The sequence below is a fragment of the Nicotiana tabacum genome, chromosome 12 (genome assembly GCF_000715075.1).
Source record: "Nicotiana tabacum cultivar K326 chromosome 12, ASM71507v2, whole genome shotgun sequence".
In the NCBI taxonomy this organism is placed as follows: domain Eukaryota; kingdom Viridiplantae; phylum Streptophyta; class Magnoliopsida; order Solanales; family Solanaceae; genus Nicotiana; species Nicotiana tabacum.
Window position 1 is genome coordinate 88251889 of NC_134091.1, and position 24822 is coordinate 88276710.

Sequence of the window (24822 nt, forward strand, 5' to 3'; positions counted from 1 at the left end):
ACCACTGAAATCACCAAAATGATGAGGCCTCTTAATCATCCCCTCTCTCCCCTAGCCAAGAATGCATTCAATCCTTCTACAAATATCCATTAACATAGTGAATGAAGTCTCAGTCTCAACCTTTCTAGCCATCTAAAGTCTAATGCCAAAAGCAAGCCCCTCTATGAACCTCTGCACCTTCTCCTTCTCAGTAGGGATCAGGTGGTTGCATAACGAGACAACACAATAAATCTCTTATTATACTGGGTGACTGTCATACTACCCTGATGAAGACGCTCAAACTGGATATGCAGATCATCTCTCTAAGAAAGTGGGATAAACTTCTCCAAGAAAAGCTTTGAATATTGGGCCTAAGTAAGAGGAGGTGACCTTGCTGGTCTGCCCATCTCATTAGTCATCCATTACATCTTGGCTAAATTTTGCATCTGGAAAATGGTGAAATCAATTACATTGGACTCAACTAGTCCCAAATTGTGCAAAATCTCATTCCATTGATCCAGAAACTCATAGGCATCCTCTTAAGGTCCATCCTCTTCAGCTCATCAGCTGACTTCGCAGGCCTAACTTTAGGCTACACTGTAATAATAGGCTGAACAACCCCAACTGGTAACACTCATTTGGTATAATACCCATGTACCATCTTCTATGGAATATGAGTAGTGAGAGTCTAAGCTCTTCCTGCAGGCTGAGAAGTAGCTTGTGCCATAGGAAGCACTCCTTCATGGACTTAGCTTATGCCATAGGAAGCATTCCTTCATGGACTATATTCTTTATAAGGCCAACTATTTGGACCAAGTATCCTAAAGCGCTAGGGTAGCTATGAACCCCTCTAGGACCCGAGCTGATGCTACCGGCTTAACCTGGACTAGAACCCCACTATCTGGGTCTATCTGAGGCTTAACTGACGTAGTGTTTTATCTCTGAACTTGCCCCAGCCTTTTCCCATTGTAGTGGCTGCAACACAGGGCTTTGGCTCCTGCTCTGCTGCGGCTGAAGTGTGTGTGCTCACCATATGTGAGAGAATAGAGAGTAAAGATTCAAAATTTTAGGATAAAACAAAATCATATGATAGAGGAAGAAAGTAAGGGAAGTTTCCTAAAGCCTTAATGCCTCTCAAAAATAAGTATAAACATCTTCATACCTATCCTCAAGACTCTACCAAGCTTGCTCATAACTCGCGAGACCTATGCAACCTAGGGCTTTGATACCAACTTGTCACGGCCCAAAATCCCAACCAAGGGGTCGTGATGACACCTAACACAGATTGCTACACAATCCAACATTTAACATTTATAACAGATACAAAACTAACATTAAATAGTATAGTATCATAAAATAAAAGGAAAACATAAGAAATTACATAACTAGTTTAAAATAGCACAAATGCCTCATAACCTCATAGGATTTAGTCTCATTGAGTACATGAGCTACTAAGAGTATGACTATAAGGTCTGAAATGAAATATATTATTGTCTGATACAATAAATAGTAACAAGGATAGGGAAGGTGAGTCCAGAGTCTATGCATAGGTGTGCATCACTACCTCGAATCTCCTCAGAAGTCCAAGCTAGTCACTCATCTGCACCTCGCTAGGACCAATTCCAGAATATAAATAAGAAGTGTAGAAATAAAGTATGAGTACAACCGATCCAATGTACTCAAATAGTATTGAGCCTAACCTCGACGAAGTAGTGACGAGGCTATGACAAAACACATGCCATATAAACCTATATAGTTAATAAGCAATAGAGATAGCAAGAGCAATAACAATAATAATAACATGATTAAAGGCGGATAATAGTGACAACATTCAATAATGAAGTATAATCACGTTTCTCAAATAAAACACCAAAACTTTTATCAGTGTCTCAAATCAATAGGGATAAATTGATATCCGAGAATAACATAGCCAAACTACAATGGAGAACAACATCACAGGTTAAACATCAAAATTCATAACATGTATGTTGTGACACCAACCCGATCAAAACACGAAACTATTGTAGCGGCAACCCAATTCCATGGCCAAAATATTTCGGTGAGAAGCCCGAAGACCTATCATATTAATGTAGCAGCAGCGACCCGACCCCATCATAACAATATTGCGGCAGCAACCCGATCCAACATATCAATTCATATGGAAACACCCAACAAGCAACCAAGTATGGCAAATTTCATAACATAACATAAAAGAGGACGAATACGCATAATTCATTAAGGAAATATGACACGAACAACATGTGATTGGCAATCCAATATCCAAAAGATAGTCTTACACATTAACAAGCACTCCAACAAGTCTTTAACATACGAAAAATCAAGTAGTCACACGATCCAAGACATAGAGAAGGTTAATGCATGAATTAAGTAAAGAGCATATATGAAAACATGTCATAAGTAAACGAATGTAACAAGCAAAGGCATGTGACAAGTAAAGGCATGTGACGAGAATAAACATGAAATAAACTAGTTCTCAAGATTTAACACATGACAATATATATACACTCATCACCTTGCATATATGTCGCCCCAACACATAAATCATGTAGCAAATTGACCCAATTACATTCTAATTTCCTCAGGTCAAGGTTAACCACGATACTTACCTCTTTCCAGAGGAAATCGCTTTCTCTTTAGGACAAGCCTCCACACAATTCGAATCTACTCAAATAATGTTCAAACAATTCAAAACAAGCTTATTGAACCCGATCTTTAATATATTTGAAAACGTTAACAAAAAGTCAACCCGAGGGCACTTGGTCCAAATCATAAATCAAGACCAAATACCGATTACCCATTCTATATTGAGTCCAAATATGTGATTAGTTTCAAAATCCTACCTCAAATCGAGGTTCTAAACCTCTAAAATTCAAAATCATAAGTTACTACCAAAAAAATCCTATTTCTACTTTATGAAATCCTGGATTAAAGAATGAAATATTGTTAGCAAATACGAACATCAAAAATTCTATAATTTAGATCCCTTTTGCAAACAAGTGTTGGTGCTAATAGCATATTTGCGACCATGACTTCGTAAATATGAGCATCACAATTGTAGCCCAGTCATCGCAAATAAGAACCTCCCCCTAGGTCGAGCTCCTTCGCAAATGCGAGCTTGCATTGGCAAATATGGACCTGCATTTGCGGACATTGCATCACTATTGTAAATCCACCTGAGCTCTTACCAATCTCGCAAATGTAAGGTAACATTTTCAAATGCGAGCCTCACATTTGCGATCCTGCTGTCGCAATTGCGACGATTGCAATACCAGCAATCTCAACACTTGCCAAAACAGGCAGAAATCATGTGAAACTCACCCGAGCCCTTTAGGCCCCAATCCGAACATCTAAAAAAGTATGATAACCTCATACTAACTCACTTGCAAACTCAGAATATCAAAATAACATCTATAATCAAGAATCAAGCATCAAAACTCAAGAATTCGCATGTTCATAACTCAAATTTCCAACTTTCAAGTTTTAACTATGAGCACCGAAAAGGCCTCGAGTCACCCGGGACCCTAACAAAATATGTGTACAAGTCCAAAATCACCATACGAACCTACCAAAATAGTCAAAATATCAGTATGTGATTGTTTACCATGAATGTTGACCGTGATCAACTCAAACAATATCAAAGCTCTAAAATCAAAATTTTTTTGTAAAAACATATCTAAACTTTCCAAAAATCGAAACAAGTTATGTACATAAGTCAGAAATAATCAAATGAAGCTAGTTAAGATCTCAAATCACGAAACAAAAATTAGAACTCAAAAAGACCTATTAGATTGTTACATTTGGTGTTCGGACACGATCTATATCATAGTGTTCAATTTCAAATTCATTTTGACTTAAAAGGGAAGCCTGGTGCACTATGCTCCCGCTATGCACGGGGTACGGGGAAGGGCGGGGTCACTATAAGTCAAGTTCCTTTTGACTTATAGTACTTTAATTTTCTGATCTTATGCATTTATAAAACTTGATCTGCATATGGTCAATGCAATTTACACTTTATTTGCTGAAAGCACTGTAAAGCCCTAAGTTTGTATTCAAATTTATTTGCCTGTATTCCTAAAATATTAAGTCTTTAAAAAAAATTTTGAAATGCAAAAAAGAAAATGGACTTGCTTTCTTTTTTATGTAGTTGCTAAAATTTATTTTTGAGGTTCACAAACTAAATAATTAATAGTCTAGATAATCAGACGACAAAGCTGTCTACAATCAGTTTTCTTAATCTTGAAAACATTAACTAACAAAATCTAATAAAATTAGGAATAACCAACAAGAGAGAGCATTTGACATTGCATCAATTTTCTGTTTCTGTCATTTCAAAACAACCAAGAAATTGTACAAAAAATAATAACTTTTCTTCTTGAAATTAACTAGGGTATCATTCACTTTGCACCAATCTTGAGTGATTGTCTCTTCAATCAATAGAATGCATAACGTTAACACTATCAGAACAACCAATTGAACATCACAAAATTCCTTTCCATAGATTCAATCCATGTCTTAGAGTTATTTCTTTCTTTGGGAGGCATTCATGAATCACATTTGCGTAACGACCCGGCCCATCATTTTTTGTATTTAAGTCTCGCTTCCCTATTTGATGCTTCCTATATGTTTGTTAATTGTTTTGTGACTTGCTGGAATGGTTGGTTTGCTTTGAGAATATTTGAGAGTAATCGAGACCCTTAGTCTCATTTTGGGAAGTCTAAGTTGTAAGAGTTAACCAAGGTTTGACTTTTGTTTAGATGACCCCTGATTGATTTGAGGATTCCAATAGGTTTGTATAGTGATTTTAGACTTAAGCGTATATTCAGAATTGGGTTTGCATGTTCCTCGAATATTTTGGCTCTAATTGCTGAAAGTTGGCAATTGGTAGGATTGAACAGTTCATACGTTTAAACAAGGAGGGGGGGTGGACTTTGAGGTTATCGAATTCAGATTATGTTCTAGAAGTTGGGATAGGGTTGTCTTGTAATTTGGGACATGTGTGAAATGTTGGGTTCATTCTGGATTGATTAGACTTCAATCAAACACTTGGTTTGAAGTTTATGAACTTAAGATATTGATGTTGATCGGCGATTCTCGTTTTTGATATTATTTGTGGAATTTTAATCCCTTGGAAAGGTTTAGATAAGGATTTGGGACTTGTAAGTATGATTGGACGGGTTCTGGGGGCTCAGGTGTGTTTTGGATGGGTTTCAGATCAATTGGATGTCAATTGGTAGTTCCGGTGCTGGTGTTTTGCACCTGCGAGGTTTTGTGCGTAGGTGTGAGTACGCAGAAGCTGACAAGGGACTGAAGATGCGTGGGACAACAGGGAGTGGAAGGTCCGCAGATGCGATAATTTATGCGCTTCTACGAGTCCGCATATGCGGAGCTATTGGGCGCAAAATCGAAGGTAGGCAGGTGGGCTTGGGGATTTTCCACAGCAGCGAGATGTTTTTCGCAACTACAGGGTAGCAGACGCAAAGAGAAACTCTGCAGGTGCGAGTGGTTGGGACTTAACTGACCTTGCAGAAGCGAGGATTTGACCGCAAAAGAGGTGTCGCAGAAGCGATTATTTTGTCCGCAAATGCAAAAATTGCTGGGCAAAAGGTAAAATTCGAGGGTTTGAGTTATTTTTATTAATTTTCATTTTAGAGATCTGCCAAGGGCGATTTTTGGGGAGAAATGCATCACCACTTTGAGGGTAAATGGTTTTTACTTGATTTTGATATTATATCCTATTTTCCCATGGGTTTTTACTCATAGATTAGTATATTTGAAAGTGAAATTTGGGAGTTAATTTGGACTCAGTTTTGGATTATAATCACATATTTGTACTTGTGGGGTTATGAGTAGTCGGAATCTACCCCTTTACTTGGGTTTTCACCATGTGGGCCTGGGTAGACTTTTGTTGACATTTGAGGATTTGACTAAAGATTCGAACTTTATTGTTTTGGCAAGATTCAACTCGTTTAGAGGATTACTTGAGAGGAGAGGCTGTTTTGGAAGGTTAAAGGCTCCCAAGTGGAGGTATGTCTCTTGGCTGACCTTTTTAAGAGGGAAACCCCTAAAATTTGACTTAATTGCTATATTTTTAAGTTATTGGCAGTGGTGTATATACGTGGTGGTGATCGTATATGCACTTACCGAGTTTATATCATGATTGGGGTAGAATTGAAATATTGTATGCCGTGCTTTAACTATATACTCATTTTATTCATGATTTATTTCTCTTATATGACTACGTTTTCTCTTTTATTCATATTAAAAATCATTCCTACGTTCATGATTAATTCTAAAGGCATGGGAACTCATCCCTGATATGTTTAAATTGTTCGTAGTCACATATAGATTCCATGAGCACATATATGTATAAATTCTATTAAGTTATTGTGCACCTTTAATCTGTAATTCTTGAGCATATGCATGTATTTTGAATAAGGACACTTGATTTGGACTGATGATTATGTCAAGAAAAGTAAAACGTGCAGATGAGATATAGTTATGGATCATTGGATATGATTATCGGAAATTGATTTAAGAGTGATGCTAGAATGCTTTCTTTGCGCTTGAATTTGGATCCGCTCCTCCGGAGTCAGGTGATAACCCATGTTACTTTGGGCCCTGTGAGCATGTTTGGTACATGGATTTTTACCAGGTCAATACATGGATTTGTATCGGGTTATGATGATACATGGATCGTGTATCAGGTACATGGATCTTGTATCGGTTTTAGCAAGCATTCATATTATTGACTCATCTAAAGGTATTCATTCAAATGTTAATTGTTTATTGACATCCTTATATGCTAGTTGGTAGTCCTAACTCTTTTAATTTAGCATGCCATATTTTATTACTATATTTGAGCAGCATTAAGGTTATTTATGTACTGGAAAAGCATGCTTAATACCTTTGAACTATTGTTATACGTGATTCTTAATTTTGATGACATTATCTATTGTTCTAGTTAATTATTATGTTGTTACACATGTGTGGTAAGTATTCGAAAGCTTATAGCCTCGCCACTACTTCTTACAGTTTAGACATGATACTTACTAGGTACTAATTGTGATATACTTATACTACGCTGTTGCCATCGTTCGTGAAGTCCTCAAGTGGGTCCTAGCAGAGCTTCATGATCGAGCTTGGATAACCGTACGAAGACTTAGGGTGAGCTGCACTTTGTGGATCAACAACGCAGTTCTCGAGTCCCTATTCCTTTATGATTCCTATCTATTTGTATTTTAGACAGCTGTCATGCATACATACATGTTCTCATTTCAGTAGTTTACTTGTGTACTTGTGCCACCTTGTCTTGAGGGCCATACTGAATCGGTCATGTTTAGACCGTTATTTAGTTATATTTTATATTGTTATTATTTTGAGACTATTTACATCTTTAATTGTTATATATCTCTGTTAATTAAAAAGAAATGGACTACTTGTGTTGGATTATGAGTTTGTTTGCTTAGCAAGTTTAGCTAGGCACCATCACGGCCTTAAGGTAGGAATTTGGGTCATGACAAGCTGGTATTAGAGCCCTAGGTTGTGTAGGTCTCAGGAGTTGCAAGCAGGTCTTGTAGAGTCTTGTCAATCGGTGTGAAAATGTCTATACTTATCTCTGAGAGGCTACCAGATGTTAGGAAGCTTCCTTTCTTTCGTTCTTTATCGTGCGGCTTATTTAATCTGTAGTTTGAATTCTTGTCTTCCTAATCTCTTGCAGATGGTGAGAAAATGTTCATCGGGAGTAGTTGGACAGCCAACAACACCTCAGGCTAGGGCCGTGAGAGGTCTTAGCCGAGCCACAGGAAAGGGTGGAGCCCCCACTACATTTAGAGTCCCTGCTAGGACAGCAGCTGTGGAGCCACCAGTAGCTCCGGTGGAAGAGCAGGTTTTTGATCCGGGTAAGCAAGTTGGAGAAGCTCAGATCCTGGATGGTCTTATTGCCACCCCAGTCCTTCAGGATGCTCTTGTTTGTTTGGTTGGTCTTGTGGAGGGTCTAGCATAGATCGATGTCCTTCTTGTGGCACAGTCTACTTCTCAGGCTGGGGGAGGGGCACAAACTCCTGCAACTCACACTCCTAAGTAGGTTGACGTTGTTTAGCAGGTGCTAGGAGTAGTACCAGTTAGGGGACAACTTTCCATGGATGTCGTTAGGCAGCTAGTGAAAGACACTATGTCTAAGGTGGAGCAGAAGAGGTTTGATCGATTTAAAAAAATGGGTCCTCCACGTTATGATAGTGATCTGTTCGCAGATGCATAAGACTTATTAGATGGTTGTCTTGAGATTCTGTAGAATCTTGGTGTGGTGGAGTCAAATGGTTTCATTTTCACTACATTTCAGCTTCAAGGGCCAACAAAGAGGCGGTGGCAGTCATATGAGCGTAGCAAGCCAGCATTGTAACTCCCACTCAGATGGAGTCAATTTTCACATCTTTTCTTAGAGAAGTTTGGGGATTTGACTAAAGATTCAAACTTTATTGTTTGGACTTGGTTCCTATGGATTTTTTTGACGTTATCAAGGTTGTTTTGGCAAGATTCAACACGTTCAGAGGATTATTTGAGAGGAATGGCTGTTTTGGAAGGTTAAAGGCTACCGAGTGGAGGTATGTCTGTTGGCTGACCTTGTTAAGAGGGAAACCCCTAAGATTTGACTTAATTTCTATTTGTTTAAGGTATTGGCGGTGGTGTATATGTGTGGTGGCGAGTGTATATGCACTTACCGAGTTTATATCATGATTGGGTAGAAGTGAAATATTGTATCTTGCTTTGACTATATACTCATTTTTTTCATGATTTATTTGTCTTATATGACTACGTTCTCTTTTATTCATGTTAGAAATAATTACTAGGTTAATGATTAATTCTAAAGGCATGGGAACTCATCTTTGATATGCTTAAATTATTCGTAGTCACATAGAGATTCCATTAGAACATATACTTATAATTTCTATTAAGTCGTTGTGCACCTTTAATCTGTAATTCTTGAGCATATACATGCACTTTGAATAAGGACAATTGATTTGGACTGATGATTATGTCAAGAAAAGTAAAATGTGCAGACGAGATATAGTTATGGAGCATTGAATATGATGATCAGATATTGATTTAAGATTGATACTGGAATGCTTTCTTTGCGTTTGAAATTGGATCCGCTCCTCCGGAGTCAGGTGATAATCCATGTTACTTTGGGCCCTATGAGCATGTTTGGTATATGGATTTTAACCGGGTCGATACATGGATTAGTATCGGGTTATGTTGATACATGGATCGTGTATCAGGCACATGGATCTTGCATCGGTTTGAGCATGCATTCATATTATTGACTCATCTAAAGGTATTCATTCAAATGTTAATTGTTAATTGACATCATTATATGCTAGTTGGGAGTCCCGATTCTTTTAATTTAGCATGCCATATTTTATTACTATATTTGAGTAGCAATAAGGTTATTTATGTACGAGAAAAGCATGCTTAATACCTTTTGAACTATTGTTATACATGATTCTTATTTTGATGACATTATCTACTGTTCTAGTTAATTATTCTGTTATTATACATGTGTGGTAAGTATTCGAAAGCTTATAGCCTCGCCACTACTTCTTACAGTTTAGACATGATACTTACTAGGTACTGATTGTGATATACTTATACTACGCTTCTGCCATCGTTTATGAAGTCCTCAAGTGGGTCCTAGCAGAGCTTCGTGATCGAGTTTGGCTGACCGCATGAAGACATAGGGTGACATGCACTTTGTGGATCTATAATGCAGTTCCCGAGTCCCTATTCCTTTATGATTCCTATCTATTTGTATTTTAGACAGCTGTCATGCATACATACATGTTCTTATTTTAGTAGTTTACTCATGTACTTGTGCCACCTTGTCTTGAGGGTCATACTGAATCGGTCATGTTTAGATCGATGTTTAGTTATATTTGATATTGTTATTATTTTGAGACTATTTACATCTTTAATTATTATATATCACTGTTAATTAAAAAGAAATGGACTACATGTGTTGGATTATGAGTTGGTTTGCTTAGCAAGTTTAGCTAGGCACCATCACTGTCTTAAGGTGGAAATTTGGGTCATGACAAGCTGATATTAGAACCGTAGGTTGTGTAGGTCTCACGAGTCGCAAGCAGGTTTTGTAGAGTCTTGTCAATCGGTGCGGAGATGTCTATACTTATCTCTGAGAGGCTACCAGATGTTAGGAAGCTTCCTTTCTTTCATTCTTTATCGTGCGGCTTATTTAATCTGTAGTTTGAATTCTTGTCTTCCTAATCTCTCGCAGATGGTGAGAAAATGTTCATCGGGAGTAGTTGGGCAGCCAACAACACCTCAGGCTAGGGCCGTGAGAGGTCGTAGCCGAGCCAGAGGAAAGGGTGGAGCCCCCACCACATTTAGAGTCCCTGCTAGGACAGCAGCTGTGGAGCCACCATTTAGAGTCTCTGCTAGGGTGAAATCTATTTCGACCGTATACAATTGCAAAAGTACAATTGGTCTTATTCATTTTTATTTATTTGCATTTTCACCAATTAAGAAGTTGTCACGAATTTATCATAGTCTATGTACTAATTAGATTCTCTACATTTTCCAAAGTTTTCTTAATTTTGTTTGTCATTATTGTTCTGTTTATCTCATTTTAAAATGTCAATAACTGTCAAAATAAATTACTCAATTATGGATAAAATATTTAAGATAATGAAAAATAAAAAGACATCAGTTTCTAGGATTTTTTTAGAACTCTTACCTTTTTGCAGCAGAAAACAAATATCTACCTTCATTTACTGAGGTATTTCAAACTTTCGGTAAATTAAGAAATTCTATATGCGATTACCAGCAAAAGATATTCCATTAATTGGGAGTTGTATGGGGTAAAATTGGTTTATATTAAATGATCGAATGGTAGTACGACATGTGGTTCCAAAGGCAGGAAAAATATAAATCGAGTAACAATCAGTACCAGAAACAATAACTTCCATTGGTATCGGATGGAACCCGAAAGAAGCACAGTCAACGTGAACAGATCGAATGTTTCCGTCGGAAATCATTTAATGAAGAATATTTCCTAGCATTAAATAGGCAGCCGTTTCAGATAATATTTGCATTCATAGCATATCGTTGCATATTCATCAACGTCCTCCTTTATTGTCATTTAAGAGGGGCTCGATCTTGTTTCTCTAGGTCTAGCTATAAATAGCAGGCTCAACAATAATTGTAAGGACACACAAAATTCTGGGCAAAACTTATGTTATATTCTATTATCGAGCTAAATAAAATACTTTACTTTTTCTTTCATATTGTTCCTATTTTTGTCCTCGGAGGCATTGCTCCCGGAGCCAGGCATGTCATTTCTTTCAATTTTAATCACTAAGTCTTATTTTTAATCTAGTTTATTTGTCATTTTGGATCAGTTGCACTATGAATTGTTTCCGCTCAAATTGGCCAGTTATATCAGGCTTCACGATAGCCTGAGTCATGTTCGCGAGACTAGGCCTTGCGGCCTTAATCACCGATCTCTCATCATTCTCTGCCATTTCGAATGGACGTGGTTGGACTACAACGCCCAACTCTACAGTTTTTGCTCTTGCTTCCGCCTTCCTCCTTAACTTGTGGAGGAGTCTTTCGGGTTCAAGATCAAAAGGTGAAAGATCGTTCAAACTGTTACTTCTTCTTAGCATTCAATATGAACACCTGTAGAGTCAGAAACAGCAGAACAAATTAAATCTCAAACAAAAACAAATAAAAGCTTATTTCAGACAAGTAACTAATTTCTAAGTCCTCGGCAATGTCACCAAAAACTTGTTGGGTCCAAACACACACGCAAGTATACGTTGTAGACCAGTAATAAAGTGATGAGAGAGTATCATTCCCACAAGGTTTTATGATCAACTACTTCCTAAACTAAACTAGTTACGAGTTATTTGTTCAAGAGATTTTGAGTAAGATGATTCTGGTTCTTACTAACTAAATTACTACGAAACGAATAAGCAAATAAGAGAATAAGATCGTAAGTAGGGAAAACAAACACTTAGAAAGAATTCAATGAGATGGAAATATGTCGGGGTTAAGGGATTAATGTCTCTCCTATTGGGTTTTTCCGATTGATTCAATCACTTGATTTATCTAACTTGTTAATTGGAATGGTTTATATTTCTCACCAAGTTCTTTCGACGTTTTGCTCGCCTATTCAATCAAACCTAAGACTATATGTCTATAGAATCATAATTAAAAGGAACACATGTGTATTTCCTACAAAAATAACCAAGTAAGGCAACTAGAATATGTCTATCATAATCGCGAATCTATTCTCCGATGCCCAGATTCAAGAACTTACTCTATCCAATCTTATATGCATTCTATAGTTTCCACTGTCGAGTTCAACTACAAATTCGTAGATAGGACTCCATTATTAGCTACGCAATAGAATAATAAAGTGCAAGATTGAAAAAACAAATTAATATGATAAAATCAAGCAATATTATCAACCGTCAAACTACAATAGTCAATAACAACCCATAACCCCAGAATAATGAGGTTCTTAGCCACTCATGTTCATCACAATACTCAAAATATTATTTTTAAACATAAAAGATATGAATACTAGATGGATGATGGAAGAATGAGGAATTATGTGCTCCGTTTGTGTTTCTTCACCTTTTCTTTCCTCCAAAAATGACCAACCCCTCACTATTCACATTTAGGGGGTATTTATAGGTTAGGGTCGGAGTCCCCAAGCCCAAATCCAAGTAGAAAACATTTAATGCACATAGTAGGAAAGGACCAGGCTTCAGAGCTCACGAGGCCTGGTGTGCAGCACACCTCAGAGCAGGCGTCACCCACTCCAGTGCCCGGTGGACCTTGCCCAGGACCAGGCGTTGCCCACTCTGCCGCCTGGTCTAATTTTTCTACCTTTTGGTGCTCTTTTTGTGTATCTTTGACGTCCGTGTGTGCAACCTTAATACATTTTCCTCCTTGAACATTCCTACACATAAAACGACACAATTAAGCTCAAATGTCGCACATTTAATCACTAAAACATTACAATGTAAGGTAAATAATGCACTAAAAATATACATTTATAGCTAAAAATCACTTCACTTTAACGGAGACAATGATATTCATATGCTCAACCGAGTGCTCAAACGGGAGAGCTTTTAGAACAGACCGACGAAGAGGTCCAAGCACTGTAGGGCGAGATGGATCTAGTTGATAATTTCAACTCCCGCTGTCCTGTCCCCATTGATGTTTCTTGTCCAAGGAGCTTGGACCCTGGGCGTTTTCTCCATCCAGAAACCAATAATCAGCGTTGCTCCTGCCGCAGCTGCTTCTCAACTTACAACACCAACAACTTCATGCCCCTCTACACCAGATGCACCTTCATTACCAGTACCTGATGTATCTCCTCCACCAGCCACAAATGCCCGAGAGTAGGATGTTTCTCCTACCCAGTCCCTTGACCATATGAATTTGGGGCAGAACTACTCACCTCCTTCTCCAAATACCCGAGGGAGGAGGAGCGTCACTCTCTCGATTTTGAAGGGGTGCCATCTGCTGTCCAGGCCGGTGGAGCTTGCCAAATACCTGAAGCCTATGGCTTCAAAGAAGGATAGGAAGAAGATACACTCTCTTTCAGGGGAGTGCATGTTGAATAATGCCATGCATAATGCGACAGTGGTATCGTACTTGCTTTCTTATTGCTTGTTATTTACTTATCTGTCATAACGAGGTTTCTGACTTTGACATACGTTTTGCCGGCTGATTTCCTTGCTTCTGAGGGCCTTACGAGATTGTTCCTTGATAAAGAGGGACTTATGTCCGAACGGGATCAACACTTTGCCGAAAGGAATCAACTTATTGCATGCCTCCCGGTGCTTGAAGCAATGGCCACTGAAACGGCCGAGCTTGAGGCTCGGTTGCAGCAAAGTGAGCAGGATGTGAAAGCCCATAGCCAAGAAGCCACTCAGCTGTATGCACAACTCCAAGATACTAAGGCCAGGTGGGCTGATCTTCAAGATGTTGTTCTTTATGCTACCGAGCATGAGTCTACCTCTGTTGAAAAAGTAAATAATTTGGAGGCAGCCTTGAGATCAAAAATCGAGGAGGCTAATGCCGCTGAGGAGAGATTCAAGAAAATCATGGATCAAAACCGGCTTCACTTTTCAACGATCCGTGATCTTGATTCTAACCTCATTGCCATGAGATATGAGAAGGATGGCCTTTTGGCCAAGGTTGATCGATTTAAGGCAAAGTTCCAACACCAAGGGGATTCCCTAGTCTTTGAAAAGACGTATGCTATGTATCATATAAGGAGAAAACCTTGGAGGAGGGCAAAGCGGGCATCGTTGATATTGATGATGAAATCGCCAAGGCCCGAGCACTAGAGTTAACTGCTTGAGAACATCTCCTGGCTCAGCCTGACGCAACTAAATCTTCGAGTACCAAATCTGAGTATTCGGTAACTGAGAAGGAACTTGAAGAGAATGAAGATGAAAGCCCGGGTCCCAAACCGGTGACGGATCCGCCCACGTCTCCCATGTCATGCCCCAACCTCGAGAAGTGCGACTGGTGCTCAACCAAGATAGCCCGGTTAAGCAAGCATGTTAGATGCCTTCTATCCAACCTCGCCCATTAACAATATAAGAACAACTACAGGTGACAGACATGAGAAGAGTCAAGCGTTCCACAATATTTTCCACTACTAAAGGATATTCATTTATGATTTTAAAAATATAACAAGTTTACTGATATGATAATAATATGTTCGCCCAAGTACCAACACTTACTAGTTTAATTACCAACATCATATACCACCCACAACCTGTCTACGGAGCCTCTAAGTAAAACATAAGAGTAGTATGGAAGTGCCGACAACAAGGCCCCGGCTATACCTCAAAATATAAAGTACAATGTCAAATGACATGAAGCTCGGAACACAGTAGGGCTCAACAAAATCTGCTGAATAGAGAGTAACTACTAACGAGGGTCAAAACCACCTGCTGACGAATCACCTGCATCCATTGAAGATGCAGCACCCCCGACAAAAGGGACGTTAGTACATATGGAATAGTACTAGTGTGGAAAGCTAAATGTCTACTTTCGAAACAGAATACCATTATAAGAAAGGGAAAACCATAAAAACAGCAAGTCACAATTAACAATATCCAAATGCCCAGTTAACACATACAAGTTTTCACAATACCAAAAATAAGATATATACTTTTAGTTGGGAGATCATTAGCACCGATATACCACCGTGTTTGTAGCACGGAGTCTGATCACGCCCGATCGGCAAGGCCATATCCCCACGGACAATGTGGTTTGACATGTGATGCGAAGAATGGTATTACCAAGAGTAGTACCACCATGTGCGCAACATGGAATCCATTCACCACCCTACCGGCTAGGCCGTCTCCCCATATATGTCGTGTGACTCAACATTAAATTCAGGGATATCAAAAATCTCATCCCAAATAAGGGGAATAATCACAATCCATCACCATCCACCCCTACACCGGCACGTGTAGTTTTGGGTGTGGGCCTTATGACCCACCCTTCCTCGGTTTGCTAATGATACTCCCAAAAATATTTTTGATTTTGCACACAAAAGTAATATAATTACAAATGTATTCACCTCATCGTCTCTCACATTGTATAAACCATCATTAGTATTTTCAACCACTCACTACCACAAAATTTCCTTGGCTCTTTTGGCCATTCACAAGATTTTTTATTCATGGCACGACGGTCGTATTTCATGTTCCACACTTTCTCTTCTTTACTTTCAAGGATCACCATCAAACATCAACATATATAAAATATTTTGAAAATCACAACTTTAAATTTTTTTAGCAATGAAAAATTTAAACACAATGAATTCCTTTCCAAGAAATGGAGTAAAATGGTTGGCAATCAAAGAACAAGTTAGAAGCATAAACGAGTAACACATCATTTAATCTTGAAATATGTTTCCCTAAAAGGGCAATACACAATTTCAACTCATGAATATATAAAAGAGCTAAAGACACATTTGAAACACTTACAAGGTGTAACATAATTAAAACAGCCACGTTTGGGCACAAGTATAACTCTCATTATTGGCATGGTGGCCACACTTTCCATCTCCAACCTCCTCCTTCCACTTTCAAGCATTCTTATGGATTATCAACAACAAGGCATTTTAATTCAAGACTTTTGATACACATTTGAGAAACTAACCAAATTAAGGGTCTTAGACACATGTGATTTCTTACACAATTCGACATGCTAGTTTTCATTAGAATCATGCTTCAAATCATAGTATATTAACACACAACCCATGTTTAATCACCTTCTCAATTAGTAACTCAACAAAGAAGGACATTTGGAATACAATTTGAACGCAAATATCTTTTGACAAAAGGCATCTTTGGAATAATCAATTTATAATGAGCAACACGAGACTTACAAGGCCATTGTGCGGTTCAATTCTAAAATAGGAGTTTAGCCAACATACCTTGCCTCGAGCCTTTTTAAATTACTACAATGTTCCAGAATTCTTATCTTCTTCGATCTATTTGGAAATATAGCAAAATTGAACACAAATTAGGAGAGAGTTTATGGTTTTAGCTCTTTTGAGCAATTCATCAAACACTAGGTGAGTATTATGATTTCAAGGTCCTCCCATGGTGGATTCTTTCACCCCACTACCCAAAGTCTACCCAATTTAGCTAAACATTCTTCCCCCAACCCATGATAGTACATGCATGTAAATATAAACAACTCCCATACCCAAGAATTGCCTTACTAATTACCTATTTTTAGTTAAATTTCTAAATTGAGGGTTAGTGTGTAGAATCTTACCTCTAGGATGAAGACCTAGTGTGTTTTTCTTGTTAATCTTCCAGGATTTGAGGAACAATTGGTTGAGGAACTCTCTCCCTCTCTAGAGCACCTTCTTACTCTCAAAACGTCATGTTCTTACTTAAGAAATGGTCTATAGAGTCTATATAACGAAATGGGGTTGGGCTATAAACCAAAAAAATTCAGATCTGAAACAGAATCTACGGTCGCATATGTGACAACATAATGCTTCTGTGGTCCGCGAAATAGCCCCCGGAAATGCGCACTCCTACCCCACTCTGCGGCCATAATGCACCGTAGAACCTCCCTCCGAAAAAATCTTCATAATGGTTCCACGATCGAAGTGCGGCCCGCGAAATGGTTTTGCGACCGCATAATTGACTGCATAATACCATCCAAACTTTTCCAATTTCCTGCTTCACTCTGCGGCCATTATGCGGTCCGCAGAGTGATTCTGCAGCCTCGTAGTGGGCCGCAGAAAGGTCTTCTTCGGCCAAAAATTTTCCTTTACTCCCTAGCGCGTTGTTCGACCCAAATATTCTGCACCGCAGCGAGCAAGCTCGCCGCGAAGAATTTTTACCATCACCAAACATATTATCCTACCTCGCCACCACGGAACCTCGGGTTTTAGGTGAAATTTTACGGGGCCTTATATCCTCCCCCACTTAAGAATGTTCGTCCTCAAATGAGGAGTAGAGTCCACCCCGAACACCCAACATAATTCATCTCCTCCTTTCATACATCGCAATCCCCCAAATTTGACTAACCCCCAAATTTTCTAAATATTTTGGCATTGTCTCCTCTGTATTCGGGCCTATCCATCTGCCAGAGAATCACCATAACCACCCTAACAACATATCCATAACTCAACAAAGCATCACAATATATATTAACAACACTAATCTCAATATTAAGGGCGTTACATTAACAGAAGTGTTATCTTGACATGAATTGTACACATTTAAATCATAACACATAGAAAGTACCTTTTGAACTACAACCATTTGGCTCTACAAACGAGGGAGAATATTCCCTTTCCACAACACTCTCTGCCATTGAGGCAACCTCCTCGTCTCACAGACTTAGCCATAGCACTTGACAGAGGCAATCTCAATTTTCGGACTTATCTAACAAGGTTGAAAATTAGGTACCTCTCATAAGCCAATTACCCATTAACTTCACCTTCCATAGTTTTCCCCTGAATGATATACAAATGACTCCCAACTACCCTTTCGGGCGTAGACACATGAAACACCTTGTGCATGGAGAATAACGATGGGAGACACACTATACTCATAGCATGGCCCATTTTATTTTCTTCAAGATTCCATAAGGCCCAAATGTAAATTACACCTATCTTACCTTTATTAACAATTCACATAGTATCCTTATGGAGAAAATCATGAGAATAACATGTTCACTTTCTTTAAATCTAAATCTCTACATCGAACACCCAAACTAAACCTTTGGTGACTTTCAACCATTATTCTACGATGTGCTAGAATGAATATGACCATAGAGTTCCTACCCAATATGTTCGATCATGCAATGGTGCTTTCTTTTTGACATGTTTGAACCTACAACTCTCGATATATTTACCACAAATAGGAACAACGAGATTAAAGATAGGTTATATTCCAAGAGACATGAGGGTGACTACCAATAGTGCTTCCATGGTTAATAATTGTGACGGAATCATCAGTTCAACAAACGAGGCGTAGAGTTACCAGTATAGATTATTAATGTGGGAACCATGTACATGATCCTATGATGTATAACTAGTGAGTCATTTAAGACATGGGATGTATGGGAGGCATGATCAGGAGGATAAAACATTAGCATCGGTTATTTTGGAAAGATGATAAGTCACAAAGGGGAGTAAAGTGACTGTTCAAAGCATATGAGTCACGTGTACAGGAGAAAGAGACTAGCTCAAGAAAGATCTCGGCACTATGCTGCCTTACATTAGATTCGATACCATGTGGATAAACATTATGGTAGTGCGTTCATAAGTACAAGTGAGTAGGTGTTATCCATTCGAATCAAAAGGTTCTGTAAGAAATTCATTAGGTATAGTCCCTTGTTGGGAATTTAGGTAAGCAAGTGGGAAGGATTATCCTAGGATTATAACTCAATTCGAAGAAATCATTATAGAACTCAATTCCTCAAGAGGTTGTAAGTACGATAATTGAGATAAAGAGGCTTCACAACTGATACGTCTCGTTGAAAGAGTAGATACATGGAATGTTTTGTGAATCGTGTGTTCGATATAGATATACATACACAACAAGGAAAAGCATGTGGTGTTTAGAATTATATACTAAGGAGTGACTTACCTTGATGACTTTAGGTTGACAGGACAGTACCTTAACTGATGCCCCTCGAATCCACATCTATAACATACATTGGTACTATAGTGACATATCACTGAATGACATATCCTAAACTTCACACAACGAGTATGAGGTCCGCTAAACTGACTCGCCCCACTAACTTGATATTCACCCTTTTTGCATACATCATAAGCATCCCCCTTATCCTTCCTCCAGGCCTCCAATGCAGGAGTAACAAACCCCGTACCGGTTTGCTATGTGGGCCTTTGGAATTTCCCAAACCCGCCACCCATAACATGATGCTGAGCATACTCCCAACACGATGCCAAATATTCATTTTCGGACATCGGGCAGACTTGGATGGGTGTACCCAACCTAGGGAATTTGATCTTCTTGTGTCCCTTCTTTCCACAACCGTAACATATTTCAAGAGTCATCCAACATCTCCCCAAGTGAAGCTTCTTGAAAATCAAACAATCCAAATCATTAGCACCAACAACCCTCTTTCGTATCTTAGATTCTCTCACCACACGATCCGGTGGTGCGGTGACATTGGTGGTAACAAGGACACTTCCCTAAGCAATAAGTTCTTCCAATCCCTCCATGGCTCGGCGCATTCTCCCAACGAACTCTTGTGTAATCTCCACCAGATTCAATGGCGGAGTCATTCCCTCATCGATGCTTTCAACTCGTGGATTACTCATCTGGAAAAAGAGGCATAACGAGGAAATTAGCTTCATATCTTGAGATCTATTGCACGATCTGGAGTATCAAAGAAGTGTGAAATTCCTAAATGTCCAAGCAGCCTCCTCATTATAGATGTGGTCGACAACACACCGATAAGAAGGACTCTACTAGACATGGCTCCAAGACATACTAGGACACTTTAAAACCTTAGGCTCTAATACCAAGTTTGTCACGCTTCGACCTCGAGGAGCTCGACCCGCGCTCAACCGAGATACCCTAGTTAAGCAAGCATGTTAGATGACTTCTACCCAAACTTTACCAATAACAATGTAAGAACCAGTACAGGTGATAGACATGAGAAGAGTCAAGTGTTCCACAATATTTTCCACTACTAAAGGATATTCATTAATGATTTCCAAAATATAACAAGTTTATTGATATGATAAAAATATGTTCGCCCAAATACCAACACTTACTAGTTTAATTCCCAACATCATATACCACCCACGACCTGTCTACGGAACCTCTAAGTACAACAGAAGAGTAGTATGGATGTGCCGGCGACAAGGCCCTGGCTATACCTCAAAATGTAACGTACAACATCAAATGACATGAAGCCTGGAATAGAGTAGGGCTCTCTAAAATCTGTTGAATAGAGACTAACTACTAACGAGGTTCAAAACCACCTGCTGACGAATCACCTACATCCATTGAAGAAGCAGCACCCCCGATACAAGAGACATTAGTTCATATGGAATAGGACTAGTATGTAAAGGTAAATGTCCACTTTCAAAATAGAATACGATTACAAGAAAGGGAAAACCATAGAAACAGCAAGTCACAATCAACAATATCCAAATGCCCAGTTAACAGATACAAGTTTTCAGAATACGAAACATAGTGTATATATATTTGGTTGGGAAATTATTAGCACCAATATACCACCGTCTTTGTTAACACGGAGTCCGATCACACCCGATCGGCTAGGCCATCTCCCTACGGACAATGTGATGCGAAAAAAGGTGTTACCAAGAGTAGTACAACCACGTGCGCAACATGGCATCCGGTCACCACCCGACCGGCTAGGTCATCTCCCCACATATGCCGTGTGAGTTGACATTAAATCTAGGTCTATCAACAATCTCATCCCAATTAAGGGGAATAATCACAATCCATCACCATCCACCCCTACACCAGCACGTGTAGTTTTGGTGTGGGCCTTATGACCCACCCTTCCTTGGTTTTTAATGATACTCCCAAAAAGATTTTTGTTTTTGCACACAAAGGTAATAAAATTACAAATGTATTCACCTCATCGTCTCTTACATTGTATAAACCTTCATTAGTATTTTTAACCATTGACAACCACAAAATTTCCTTGGCTCTTTTGGCCATTCACAAGATTCTTTATTCATGGCACGACGACTGTATTTCATGTTCCACACTTTCTTTTCTTTACTTTCAAGGATCACCATCAAACATCAACATATAGAATATCCTGAAAATCACAACTTTAAGTTTATTAGCAATGAATAATTTAAACACAATGAATTCCTTTCCAAGAAATGGAGTAAAATGATTGGTCAAACCACAAGTTAGAAGCATAAACGGGTAACACATATCATTTAATCTTGAAATACTTTTCCCAAAAAGGGCAATACACAATTTCAACTCATGTATATATATAATATATCAAGACATATTGGAAATACTTATAAAGCATAACATTAGTTAAAATAACCACGTCTGGTGTCGGGTTATAAAAACATCAGGTTCTTGCTCAAGAAATCGTCCATAGAGTCTATAAAACGAAATGGGGTCGGGTTATAAAAACCAAAATAATGAAGCTCCGAAATAGAATTTACGGTCGCATATGTGACCGCATAATGCTTATGCAGTCCGCGAAATGGCCCCCGGAACTGGGCAGTCCTGCCCCACTCTACGGCCATTATGCGATCCGCTAACTTGTTCTGCGGTAGCATAATGCGCCGCAGAACCTCCCTCCGGAAAAGTCTTCATTCTTGTTTCACGGTCGATGTGCAGCCCGCGGAATGGTTTTGCGATCGTATAATTGACCGCATAATACCATCCAAATTTGCCTAGTTTTCTGCTTCACTCTGTGGCTATTTTGCAGCCCGTAGAGTAATTCTGCGGCCGCATAGTGGGCTGCAGAAATGTCTTCTTCTGCCAAAATTTTTCCTTTACTCCCCAATGTGCTGTTCAACCGAACAAGTCCGCACCGCGACGAGCAAGCTCGCCGCAAAGAATTTCTACCATCACCAAACATATTAGCCTACCTCGTCACCACAGAACCTTGGGTTTTAGGTGAAATTTTACGTGGCCTTACAGTAGATGCCTCTCTCCGAGTTCTGGTGGCGATAATGTTTAGATGTTTCCTCTTTTCTTTTGTTATTTTCCTTCGTACTTTTGTACTTATGATTTTTGGCATTTTGATAAATAAAAATGACTTTTGTGTGTGATCGACAACTCCATGAATCGTGCAAGAAAAGTTTTATCTTTAATCACATACTGTTGCATGGATTTCTCTATTGTGTCGAAAAAATCCCATACACTTGATTTACTACCAGTTGGGAATCACATTTGATATTTATGACCTCAGAGCCAAGTCTCCGAGCTTGCTCGGGTCCTGCAACCAAAGCCTCACACTCAGCTACATTGATAGTTAACAGAATAGTTTTTAAGGCCTGCCTTAGAGTTTCCCTCGAAGATGCGATTATGACCACCACGAGCCTGGACCCTTTCACATTAGAAGAACCATCCATGAACAACGTCCACAATCCTGGTGTCATTTCCGACACCAGCACCGCTTCTTTATCAGTAGGGGAAATAACCCAAGATTGAAATCAGCCACAAAGTCGGCCAAAACTTGTGATTTGATCGCAGTCCTAGGCTTGTATTGAAACCTAAGAACTTACCGGAGCCAACCCCTAACATGCATTTTTCCAGGTTGAGCTTCATGTTATGCTTCCTCAAGATATCAAAGGTTTCTTGCAGGTTCTTTAAATGATCACCTGCATTCAATGACTTGACCAACATGTCATCTATATATACTTCCATTTTTGTTACCTATTTTCTTCTCAAACATCTTGTTCACGAGCCTCTGATAAGTGGCTCCGACGTTTTTTAAGCCCGAAGGGCATCACATTATAAAAATATGTGCCAAAGTACGGTATGAATGAAGTTTTTTCCTGATCCTCTGGGTTCATCTTGATCTGACTGTACCCGGAACAGGTATCGAGGAAACTCATTAACTCGTTCCGAGCCGTTGCATCAATCATTTGATCAATGTTTGGCAGTGGAAATGAGTCTTTAGGGCACGCCTTATTCAAGCCTTTATAATCTATGCACATTCGAAACTTGTTATTCTTTTTCGGAACCACAACTACATTATCTAGCCACTCGGGATACTTTACTTCCCAGATTGAACCGATGTCAAGTAGTCAAGTTACCTCTTCCTTAACAAACCTGTTACTGACCTTGGCTATCAGACATTTATCTTTCCTAACCGAAAGAATACTCGGGTCAAGGCTTAGCTTGTGCACGTCCACCTCTAGCGGGATATCAGTCATATCTGAGTGCGACCATGCAAAACAATCAATGTTAGTTTTAAGGAAATTAATAAACCCTAACCTGATCTCGGGATTTAGTCATGTTCCCAAGTGAAACTTCCTCTCCAAGAATTCCTTGAACAAAGCCATTTGCTCGAGTTTTTCTACTGTGGATTAGGTTTCATCTGTCTCTTCTAGTAATTGAAAGTATCTTGGTACCTGGTGGGATTTCGACGACTCCTCACTCTTATCATCTTCACTTGGCACAAGAACAGGAATCAGTTTCTGTAATTACTATTTGTTTAGCTTCTTCCCTTTACTACTAGAAATCTACATAACGTTCATTTCTCTTGCTACCGGTTGATCTCCTCTTATCTGTTTGATTCCCTCTGGGGTCAGGAATACTAGCAGTTGGTGATATGTTGATGGTATGGCCTTCATCTCATGTAACCATGGTATATTGAGAATTATATTGTAGCCCATGTTATAGTCCACCACTTCAAAAAAGGTGGTCTTCGTTACTCCTTCAGTGCTCGTGGGCAATAGGATCTCTCCTCGGGTTGTCACACTTGCCAAGTTGAACCCGGCGAGGAGCTTTGTTGTCGGAATGATACTTCTGTTAATTTGGCTTGTTCCAAGACTTTCCATTGAATAATGTTGTCCGAGCTTCCTGGGTCAACATAAATACGTTTAATTTCAAATCTGGAACATTAAGAAAGATTACCAAGGCATCGTTATATGGCATAAGAAGTTCATCGGCATCCTCCTACATGAAGGTGATGTCATCTTCGGCAACTTCCCCGAGTCTCTTGCTGTGAGTCACCGATACCTTTGTTTTCTTTGCCGCCAAGAAGGTTACACCATTGATTTCAGTCCCTCCAAAAATCATATTGATAGTAAACCGAGGAGGGTCTTCCCCTTTCTTCGAGGGTTCGGCATTAACTCGTCTGCGACCGTAATTGTTCTTGGCTCGCTCGCTCAAGAACTCCCTGATATGGCCATTCTTCAACAGCTTTTCCACCTCCTCGCGCAGATGCCGACAGTCCCCAATTTTGTGACCGTGAGTCCCATGATATTTGCACCATAAGTTAGGATCCCTCTTGCTGGCATCATATTTCATTGGCTTCGGGAATTGTGCTTTTTTGATATTCCCCATCGCCGATACCAACTCCACTATGCTGATGTTGAAATTGTGATCTAACAACCTAGGATAAGTGGAATCCCAGGTCCCCGATACCTATTTTTCTTGTAATGATCTATTGTTTCGGCCACAATCAGTTCTTCTTCCAGGAGCGAACCTATCCGAGGACCGGAACCCTTTACTGACATGTCCCTCGGCTCTATCGTAAGGCAAAAGCGGCCCTTAGAAGATCGCCGGTCTGCATCAAAATTAT

The 24822-nt window shown here is 39.3% G+C and overlaps 1 protein-coding gene across 1 annotated transcript; it reads right to left on the reverse strand.

Annotated features, from left to right (window-relative positions):
• Nucleotides 1-23758: 23758 nt before the first annotated feature.
• LOC107819112 (uncharacterized) lies at nucleotides 23759-24584 on the reverse strand. The gene is made up of 2 exons (XM_016645193.2): nucleotides 24199-24584; nucleotides 23759-24098 (listed from the first exon to the last, which is right to left on the reverse strand). Exons 1-2 carry the CDS (start codon nucleotides 24582-24584, stop codon nucleotides 23759-23761), a joined length of 726 nt encoding a protein of 241 aa, XP_016500679.2.
• Nucleotides 24585-24822: the final 238 nt, after the last annotated feature.